The sequence below is a fragment of the Eleutherodactylus coqui genome, chromosome 9, assembly GCF_035609145.1.
Source record: "Eleutherodactylus coqui strain aEleCoq1 chromosome 9, aEleCoq1.hap1, whole genome shotgun sequence".
Lineage (NCBI taxonomy): Eukaryota > Metazoa > Chordata > Amphibia > Anura > Eleutherodactylidae > Eleutherodactylus > Eleutherodactylus coqui.
The window spans coordinates 32,296,918-32,307,828 of record NC_089845.1 but is presented as its reverse complement, the minus strand read 5'-3'; the positions used below and the strand labels follow the sequence as shown (position 1 = coordinate 32,307,828).

General features: G+C 46.4%; 1 protein-coding gene across 1 annotated transcript in view; it reads right to left on the bottom strand.

Moving 5' to 3' along the window:
- Nucleotides 1-813: 813 nt before the first annotated feature.
- The window catches only part of NSUN2 (NOP2/Sun RNA methyltransferase 2), a 34,833-nt gene continuing 24,735 nt past the window's right edge, over nucleotides 814-10,911 (bottom strand). Inside the window, exons 16-19 of the mRNA XM_066579209.1 lie at nucleotides 8,569-8,649; nucleotides 8,294-8,432; nucleotides 4,529-4,568; nucleotides 814-3,591 (exon numbers count right to left, since the gene is read on the bottom strand). Of these exons, the coding sequence (XP_066435306.1) occupies nucleotides 3,243-3,591; nucleotides 4,529-4,568; nucleotides 8,294-8,432; nucleotides 8,569-8,649 (609 nt within the window). The 3' untranslated portion in view covers nucleotides 814-3,242. The remainder of the gene's footprint in view (nucleotides 3,592-4,528; nucleotides 4,569-8,293; nucleotides 8,433-8,568; nucleotides 8,650-10,911) is intronic.

Sequence of the window (10,911 nt, the reverse complement as noted above, 5' to 3'; positions counted from 1 at the left end):
AAGACGGCTAAAGGGCGATCAAATAACTATGTATAAATACATGAGGGGACAATACAAGGATCTCTCCCATGATCTGTTTATACCCAGGACTGCGTCGGTAATAAGAGGGCATCCGCTGCGTCTAGAAGAAAGCAGGTTTCATCACCAACATAGAAGGGAGTTCTTTACTGTAAGAGCAGTGAGGCTGTGGAACACTCTGCCTGAGGATGTGGTGATGGGGAAATCCATAGGGGAGTTTAAGAGGGGACTAGACGCCTTTCTAGAGCGCTATGATATTACAGGATATAGACATTAGGTGGTCAGTGGACTGTTGATCCGGGTCTTACATTCAGGTAGGAACTATCAAAGGTTGATCCAGGGATTAGTCTGACTGCCATTATGGAGTCGGGAAGGAATTTTTCTCCCCGAATGGGCTAATTGGCTTCTGCCTCTTGTTTTTTTTTGCCTTCCTCTGGATCAACAAGGGGGTTGAAACAGGCTGAACTAGATGAGCATTGTCTCCCTTCAGCCTAACATACTAGAGCGCTATGATACTACAGGATATAGACATTAGGTGACCAGTGCGTTTATCTCAAATGTTGATCCAGGGATTACTCTGGCTGTCATTATGGAGTCAGGAAGGAATTTTTCTTCCTCTATAGGCGCTAATTGGCTTGCTGTTTTTCTTTTGCCTTCCTCTGGACCAGCAGTTTTTTTCTAACCCATTTGAAACCCTCTCAGAAAATATGTTTCTATCAGACGCAAGAGATATTTAAATGCGAAAAAGGCAGGTCGCTTCTGCACTTGGGTTTGTTACAGAAACTATATAAAAGAGCAAGTGCAAAAGTTTAATTGGCATTTATTAGATTAACAGGATAACCTCTATTCAAAAGTGGAAGTTGTGAGCCATTAGCCTGCTGTAAAACCCTCTCCTCGTTACCGTTTCTTCTCCGATTGTAGAATTGGTCCAGCAGGGATGGCTTCTATAACAATCAGGGCGGTAGCTGGTAAAATGTAGATATGTAAAGCTAGAAAAACCCATCAGGAGACGCCGAACGGCTGTCATCTGTTACATCGCGTCGTCCTCCCTTTTGTGTACGTCTGTTACACGGAAATAAAGTAACTGCTACATGTAAAACAGAAGTCGAGTGCCGCTGCTGCATGGGCTCAGCTGGTGAGCAATGCCAGGAACGACCCATCATTGGCAGGAAAAAGGTTGAACAGCGCCGATTTTTTTCAGATTGGAAGGATGAAACAGATCCTTAAAAATGGGAGAATTAGGATCAAATATGTTACCAATTGGAACAGTTAAATGCCAATATACAAAAATGTACAGCAAAGAATTAGAAATGTGTCTAAAAACAACTTCTACTTAATGGCAATTTTTGATTAACGCAGCCAATAAATGTGAAATGATGATAGTCCAGCATCGGTAATATGGCAGCTGTGAACTTTATACATCTTTCAGGTGCCTTGCACGCAGCAGGAGGCGGCCGCCACTTAGTATGCTTTCCAGAAACTTGCTGCAAACTAAATGAGGGGGAATCACCCCAAAAACAGCAGTCTGTGTATGGTTATTCTGGCTTTGGCTCACAAATCCAAGTCATTGTCCTAATGATTTTTTTTTTTTTAAGTCTGACATTGACTTGCAGGTATGCTGCCTTCCAATAGGTGGCGCTGCAGAGATATTCTTCCATATTCCTTATTTCCGTCATGGAAGCAGTCTCACGCAACTTAGAAAGACACGGATAATAAAGTTCTGATTCTCACATGCTACTCTTCAACTTTACAAATGTGTTTCACTCCCTCTTGAGGGGGCACAACACAAATTAAAATCCATGTTCTGGGGTCGCCAAGGGCCTGTGTGCCACACCATCATGTAGAGCACCCATGCCTTCCTAGCCAAGTATGCCATTTCTGCGCTATAGTACAGCAGTATTGAGATATTGCAGTGAATCAGTCTTTTTGACTACACCCTGTATGTTTATTAATGACCTGGTTGAAGGATTGCACAGTAAGATACCAATATTTACAGAGGATACAAAACTGTGTAAGGAGGAGGCAAGGTGCTATAAAATGGCTCTGGAGAAGTAGGGGGGTGGGGTGGATAGAAAAGTAGCAAAAGCAGGTTTAACATTGAAAAATGTAAGGTTATGCACATGGGCAGAGGAAATACAGGGTTATTAAAAAACGGAGCAGCAGCGGAGATTTAATTATAAAACAAACTACAGAATACAGGAACACAATCTGCACATCAATGAAAATAGGAGAAAATGGAACTTACTGGTATCTCATAGAACGAAAAACTTTAAACCTTCCCACTTTTTCTGAACCCGCTCAAGCTGTGATGTCTTACGAGTACCGTGCCCAAAACTGTACACAATATTCTGGTTCTAGGACAACCAGTGGGTAAAACTTGGGGAGGGGGGACAAAGAAATTGTACCCGGAATACCCCTTTAACAGTGGCAACCAGTGTCAGGCAGCTGCTGCCAAGGCAAATAGAATCATGGGGGACATCAAAAGAGGTCTGGGGGCGCATGACAAGAACATTGTTCTTCCTTCTTACAAGTCACTGGTCAGACCACACATGGAATATTGTGGACAGTTTGGGGCAGCGGTACTCAAGAAGGACATATTAGAGCTTGAGCGGGTACAAAGGCGGCAACTAAAGTAATAAATGGAATGGGCGGACTACAATACCCAAAGAGAGACTGTAACAAGGGGGCGCCCTCTACATCGAGAGGAAAGGTTTCATCACCAACATAGAAGGGGGTTCTTTACTGTAAGAGCAGTGAGACTGTGGAACTCTCTGCCTGAGGACGTGGTGATGGTGAACTCAATAAAAGAGTACAAGTGGAATCTGGACGCCTTTCTTGAGTGTTACAAGTTATATCACTGATTACTTCAGAAGGGTCGGTGATCCGGGGATTACTCTGATTGTCAGATTTGGAGTCAGGAAGGAATTTTTTTTCCCCCAAAAGTGAGGAAAATTGGCTTCTACCTCAGTGGAAGTTTCTGCCTTCCTCTGAAACAAAGCAGGAGAATAGGCTGCACTGGATGGACAGCTGTCTTTTTCAGCCTTACATACTATATTGCTAATTTTAAACAAATCGTCTTTATTTGTAAGGACACTCACAATGGACTCGAGCTCTGTATGAACTCTGGCTGGAAAGTTTAAACCATACTTACAGAAATAAAAAAATTAAATGCAGTCAAAACCATAAAATGGAGACTTTCCCGACTGCACCGAGTGTTCATATTGTTAATGGCTCTCACGACTCGTGACATCGGCAGCAGATTCAGCCGCACAAGCCGAGTCTTCATCTCGCTTTCCATCACTGCAGACAATGTTCTCAGGTTCCAGATCCCCGTCTCCTGCCTCATCCGGCTCTTCCTTCATACAACCAAGGTCCACATCCTCAGGGTCCTGCTGGTCTAGTGAGGCTGCAGGATCCAGAGATGCATCATCGGTAGCTTCCTTGTTCTTGAAGACGTCGACTCCAATCATACTCAAGTAATGCACTCTCTCGTTCTTTGGCACAAAGGAACGAATGGATGTTTTACCCCGCCACCCGCACAGAACTATGGGGCACTGAAGAGTCTCAGGTTTCCTAAAAACAGATGGCACTTGTGTTTTACATTACAAGACAGAATGTAGATTATAAAAAAAGAATGTAAATAGGTCATCATATTGGGGTACATAGGTGATAACTTTTCAAAATCCCCACCCCCACCCCTCCATGGAGGGGTTGAAGTTTTCTTACTGCTCTGGATCAGCATGATTACTGCGATACAGCTTGTAGAGATTAGATTTTCTACTACTTTTGCACAATAAAAAAAAAAATTTTGAATCTCCGTCATTTTAAGTAAAAGTAAAATAGCAGTACCGGAAATGTAAAACTCTACAGCATTCGCTATGCACGGTAAATAAAATATTTTCCATGCCTGGGTCGTTACGGACACAGTAATATCTATTACATATTGAGGTTCTGAAAGTTGGGGGGTATTTTACCCATTTGAAAAGTTTTGGATTAAAAAACAAACAAACAAAAAAAAACTTTATTGATACCATTTTGTTTCTCAAAGGGGCTTGAAGATACTATTGTTCAATCATTAGGATAGTACACTGCATTACTTAAGTACTGCGTTCTACTAAGCCTATGGCAGAAGCTTATTAAACTATGCAAGAGGCAAGGTCTAATGAGCAGAGTTACATGGCAGCCATGGAGTCCTTTGTCATGATTCAGGCTGCTATTGGAGTCTTTGGATCAAATAGAAGGAGCCCCTTTCCCCTTTCATCTGCTTACATGCTATTGACTGTGGTATGGAAGGGGTTAAACTGCCAGGATCTGAGGTTCTCTGGTCCTGGTGGTTAGAACAGGAGCTGGGCTGTCAGTAGTCAGCCAAGACAGCGCCTTGAAAAGATGTATGTGGTGGTTGAACGTTCATTAATAACAGTCGTAAAAAGGTGTATTGGGCGTCACTAAGGGGTTAAAGCAAGAAAAGTGCACATAACATGGACATGCATTACAAATTCGGGTTACTTACTGTGGATCTGGTTCATATTTCAGGATTATACTTCCCATAGCTGAAAAGATTAAAATAAAACAAATCACTCTAAAAGTTTACAGTCCAGTTCACTTCCAGCCAATGAGAACGGTTCAGCGCTGGAGGCCTACAAGCTTCTAAACAAGTCTTGTGGAACGTCTATGAAAAGAGGAGTTCTATCGCAATTAGGGAGCATTGTGGTTATACAAGAGATTGGCACGCCGACAACACTTGACATTGACAAGAAGTGCTGGATGTGGCAGGCAGGAGGAAAGCAAACCTAGATTTCCCTTTTAATCCCGGGGCCTTCTGCTGCAGAGTCTTTAAGCTCTTGAACACCATTGTGTTACACAACAGCCGGGACGGACAGGATTGAGAAGCCGCAGGAAAAAGAACTGCATTTTGAACATTTCACAATACTTTAAAGAGGAGTCAATTAACCTAATCAGTAAGTCTTTACCAAGTGGGAGGAAATCCACAGGAGACCATTCAACAGCTTGTTACCAATATTGCCCTAGGACGGATGTGAACTGAAGAGCACCGTGCTGCAATGTAACAATGCCGACCAACGCAATGCTACTACTCTGCTACATCGTCTTCTAACAAGCATATGTAACGCACGCCAGGGACGTAAAAACAGAATACAGAGGGGAACCGATACCAGACGGCTGGTCTGAACTGCAGAGGTATTGCTCCATCTCCCTTATTTGTATATTCCCCAGGGGAGCATGAATGGCCTTATAAGTCTCCACACTCACCTTCTAGGTGCTCTCCCCAAGAAGAAAAGATGGTGTTCCTGACCCATGTCAAGCCAGAAACCTACTGCACACCGAGGAGGGGCAAACACCCCGAAACAGCTGTCTGTGTACGGATTCTGGCTTGGATTTCAATTTCCAGTCATTGTTACAAGGTTTGTATAAAGAGTCTAACATTCACTTGCAAGAATGCTGCCTTCCAATAGGTGGCACTGCAGAGGTATTATTCCATCTCTCTTATTTGGAAACTAACCCAACATGGGTGGTCTCCTAGACGCCTAACTATGCGGGTGCAGATGCATTATGGGGTACAGGACACCATCATACATAGAGGAAATAGCGAGTGTCAAAGTTTGGCAAAAAGACCCATATGTGGATATCCTATTGCCCGCTGCATTCTAGCAGATAGATAGATAGATAGATAGATAGATAGATAGATAGATATTCTATCTATCTATCTATATATATATATATATATATATATATATATATTATATATATATGTCCGGATATTCAAAATGTCATATCTTGGCCGTATAATCTGTGGAAAAACTATATATATCTTGGTAGTGACAGGACGGCGGCTGTATTACACATTATATCATTTTGGTGTAGTGGCAGGTTTACAGGCCATCGTGCCCCGGCGTAGTTTGTCTGCTAGTGGAGGGTGTAACTGAGAACGAATATGAGAGGCACAGGAGGAGGAGAGGCACAGGAGGAGGAGAGGCACAGGAGGAGGAGAGGCACAGGAGGAGGAGAGGCACAGGAGGAGGAGAGGCACAGGAGGAGGAGAGGCACAGGAGGAGGAGAGGCACAGGAGGAGGAGAGGCACAGGAGGAGGAGAGGCACAGGAGGAGGAGAGGCGCAGGAGGAGGAGAGGCGCAGGAGGAGGAGAGGCACAGGAGGAGGAGAGGCGCTCTTCAGCAGCCGGGATAGTATCTCCAGAATGATGTCCAAGAACTCTAGTCTGCCACCCACATGGGCGGCTGGTGAAGCTGAGCCCATCCCTCCTGCTCTAAGGCGGAGCAGCATATAGAGGGAAAATATCTGACAAAGTCGAAGGGAAGCAGTCACATCCCCACAGCACCATGAACTGAGGGGAGCCGGATGAGCAAATCTTTTAGGCTTTACGGGTGACAGCGATCTCGCCATGAGAAAAAAACGCAGCAATATTGCATCTGTCTTCTGTGTGAGATTGCTGCATTTTCTCAAGGCGACATCACAATTTTGTGGCGCTCTTTTGCCAGGATTTGTGACATCTAAGCCCCATTCCATAAAAAAGCCCTAGCTACATGTAGAAAAAAAAAAACAAAAAAGCAACACCTGACCTCACAGGCGCTGTCCTCTCCAACGCACTTCTCCTCCTGAAGCTCCGGCACTTGTCTTTAGTCTTCTGCCAGCGCTTCCTGCTCAGGGGTTTCAAAGACCCCGCCTCCAGGAAGCGCTGGCTCTGATCAGTTCTCGAGCGCAGAGGCTCAGCCAATCACTGCAGCGCTCGATGAACCAATTACAGCCCTCGCAATCAGAGACAGTGCTTCCTGAAGGTGGGATTTTTGAAACCCCCTGACCAGGAAGCGCTGGCTGGAGACTACAAGCAAGTGCCGCAGAACTGCCGGAGGAAAAGAAGTGCGGCGGAGTGGACAGCGCCTGTTAGCTGGTGTATTTTTTTATTTTTTTTAAGTTACATGTAGCTAGGGTTTATTTTAGGGACAAACAGTAGGACTTCCTACTGTAAAAGTTGCATCGCACCGCACGAAAACTGCATTTTTGTGCGATGCAACAGAAATGAAGGCTCCATAGGGAAACATGGGCTACAAGACATTACAAATCTGGGCTGTATAGAGCTTGCCGCTATTTTGTATTCTCACATTGTCACTCATGTGAAAGAACCCAATAGAAACCATGGGCTCCTCATATATGCAATTTGTAACACTGTCGCATCGCGAGAGAATCGCACGATTTTGTCGCCCGTGCCAAAGTGGCCTTACTCTGACCCTCTGTGATCCAGCGGCACTGCAAAATGTTACCCTCTTCAGAGTTCTGTGCGTGCTTCTCTCATTGACTTGTATAACAGCATGCGCATGGGACTCTAAAGAGTCAGGTTTTTCAATGCGCAGGATTTTAAGAGGGTGACAGCGCTGGATCGGGCGAGTATAAAAAAAAACACCAGGCTTCCTGTGCCGTGACAGCACCATAACGTAGTTTACAGCGCTGTAGAGAGGCGACAGGTTGCATTTCAGCCTTACTCACACAGCCATATATACTTGACTAATGTAGCCTTGTTGAGGAAGATGGGGGGGGGGGGCGGGGGGGAAAGAAGAAAAAAATAAAAAATAAAAAAAATCGCAACCCTCTGAAGCATTGGTTTCCAATGTATTCATTCAGATCAGCAACTTCTAGCCATGTAAAGTCACCACTTTGAGATTAACACGACTTCGGCGACTGATTTTACACGCTGTGTGAAAAGATAGGTCTTGCCCTATCTTTTGCCAAGATACGCTGGAGGCTCCCATAGAAAAAAAGGGAGGGGGAGGGAGTTGAGTTGCGTTCAACGCCGGGAAAGGAGGACAGCTGACCCTATTTAACCATTACAAGTCATTCCGAGTATTTCGGCCAACCGAGAGATTTCCACACTGCAGCGTGTCTTTTCGCCGATACGCAGCAGCCGTCCGCATGAATGGACGGGAAAATGCGGCTAAAGCTCCGACCTGATAGCGGCTATTCCTTCATTCATACGATTTTAAGCCCCGATCGGCCGAGTGTAAACGCATATGGTCGTGTAAAGAGGCCTGAACCCCTAGAACATAGTATCATACAAACCCTCAACCATTCTAGTGGTCATTAGTGCTGATGCACCCAAGTGATCTGCAGGTGGTCCCACAGCCCCCCCTCTCCTAAGCCAAACAGCGCCATGAGCGAGCAGTGGGAGGGGCATGCCCCGGGCCCCCCTGACCCAGTCCAGTGGGCTCCGCTACATACAGGGACTAGTAAGACACCGGTTTTTACCAACCTAAATCCTTCGTCTGCTTTTGTGTTTCGCTGCAGAATTTACTCATGAAGGGATTTTCCTGAGTGAGAAGAATCTTGATATCATCTACAGAAACGGTCACAACTCTGGACCTTATGAAAGGATAAATCGTATAGATTCCCTGGAAATGGGGGGGAAAAAAAGACAAAAACATGAATATCTGGAGCGTTTACACGTCAAGGCGTGAGCTGCGCAGTAATAAAGCAGGTCGCTTCACTGCTGGAGAACATTTACATACATAGTCACGGACACATTACCTCCTGCGCGAGGCGGTAGGCGCAGCCGTACTGCTCCCCGTCATTATTCCGACACAGCACCTTTATACCAGTATTTATTACCTGAAAACGGAGGCAAAACGATATTTTAGATGGTGGCTCAGTCACCCCTTAGTAGATCTGCATTTTCCTTGGCACCTAGTTTGTAGCATACAGGTAATGGACCCGCTGCTCCTTGTGCAGGTACAGCTGTGTGTCACTTTATGCTTTAATGTCTCACGGGAGAAGGGGTTTTCCAGGCAGTGTTGGCTGTTGGTGCCGGGCTATACCAGGATTGGAAGCTGCTGCTCCGACCCGTGTGTAGTGGCCGGCGCTCATAATTGTAGGTCAGCTCTCAATGATTTCAATGAGAGCTGCACCTGCAATTACAAGCGTGGGCCACTACACACGGGTCGGAGCAACAGCTTCCACTCTGACCCTTTGTAGCCCGGTTGCCTGGAAAACCTCTTTAAGCATTGCACAGGATCCACTGTAATCAAGGGGATGTCTGTGTAACGCAGGAGCGGTCCGCCAGAGCGAGACAGGCCTTTTGTAACTGCACACTACCGTGGCCAAGAGATGGGGATCCCAAACAGGGGATCCACCTATATTAACCCTTTCCAATCCATTTATTTTTTCTCACCCATTCTCCCCAGCTCCAAATAAATTGCAGCTGGGGAGAATGGGTGAGAAAAAAATACATTTCCCTGCACCCTCCTGAACTGACAGAGTTCAGGAGGGTGCAGGTGCTCACTGCACCGTGGGGGATCTTGCTTACCTGTCCGGCGTCTTCCACATTCTCCTTCTGCCTCCCGGCTCGGCGATCATGTGACCGCTGGGGTCAGGTGGCATCCAGCGGTCACATGATCGCCGAGCCGGGAGACAGAAGGGAGAATGCGGAAGACACCGGACAGGTAAGCAGGTTCCCCCACGGTGCCGGCTCCCGGCTCGGCGTTCATGTGACCGCTGGGGGTCAGGTAACACCGGCGGTCACATGATCGCCGGCCGGAATCTCTAGGCATTGCATAGCGCTAATTGAGCGCTATATAATATGTAAAGGAGAAGGCAGAAAGGGTTAAAAACCCTTTCTGGCTTCTCCTCGGGGGTCCTCGATGAGGACCAGTGCAGAAGTGGATCTGCACCTGATGTGTCTGACGATCGGGTGCAGATCCACTCCTGCACTGCAGTGTCGGGCCTTCCCCGACATCGGAGCTGTGGAGGGAAATTATGATGTCGGGGCAGGCCCGACATTGGATTGGAAAGGGTTAAAAGTAGACTTGTATAATAGGACATATGGAAAGGTTTTTGTTTTTTTCTAAACTGGACAAGCCCTTTAACTACTGCAGTCCTGAGTGCCAAAACCTACAGTGACGGGGCTGGAGCACTGGCTTATGGATTAGGGTCGTTAGTAATGGATTAGTAAAAACACATTTAAAAATGACACTTCTATTAAAAGGTACCGTCAGGAATCTTACATAATGACTAGAGATGAGCGAGCGTACTTGGAAAAGCACTACTCGCTCGAGTAATTTGCTTTATCCGAGTATCGCTGTGCTCGTCCCTGAAGATTCGGGTGCCGGCACGGAGCGGGGAGCTGCAGGGGAGAGCGGGGAGGAACGGAGGTAAGATCTTTCTCTCCCTCTCTCCCGCCCGCTCTGCCCCGCTCCCCGCTGCGACTCACCTGTCAGCCGCAGCGGCACCCGAATCTTCAGACCCGAGCACAGCGATACTCGGATAAAGCACATTACTCGAGCGAGTAGTACTTATCCGAGTATGCTCGCTCATCTCTCATAATGACCTATTCTAGCCATTCAGTGTAATGCAGCCGGGAAGTCCTGATGCACGGATATCCATCTACAAGTCATATAACATGAACGCCCCCAGATGAAGTGCACACAGCCATGGGGGCTGCACTGAGCGCCGAGCAGCACGGCGGAGGTACTTCTGCAGACGTCTATAATGTGTGTTGTCAGCTCTGTACTGGTGAGCAGTAGGTGCGCGTCGGTCACGCTGACCTCACAGTCAGGCAGTAATCACCCAACAAAAAACAAGACAAATTGGCACTTCTCCAGGCACCGCTGAACCCGCCGCTCGTCTACAGTTAGAGGAACAAACAGTTACTGGTTTCATAAGGCAATAATCGCCATCCCATCAGGAGACTTTTTCCTTCTTTTAGTGTTTGCGACTAGAAAGTCATCCAAATGGTCTGTATAATGCAAAAATCAGAAAAAAAACAAAAAAATAAAATAAAAAACTAAAACCGGACGGTCATCTCAGAGCAGCACCATCTCCCAACTCGCCGGACTCGAGAAATCTCTGGCAGTGACAGCTGACAGCAGATGACTG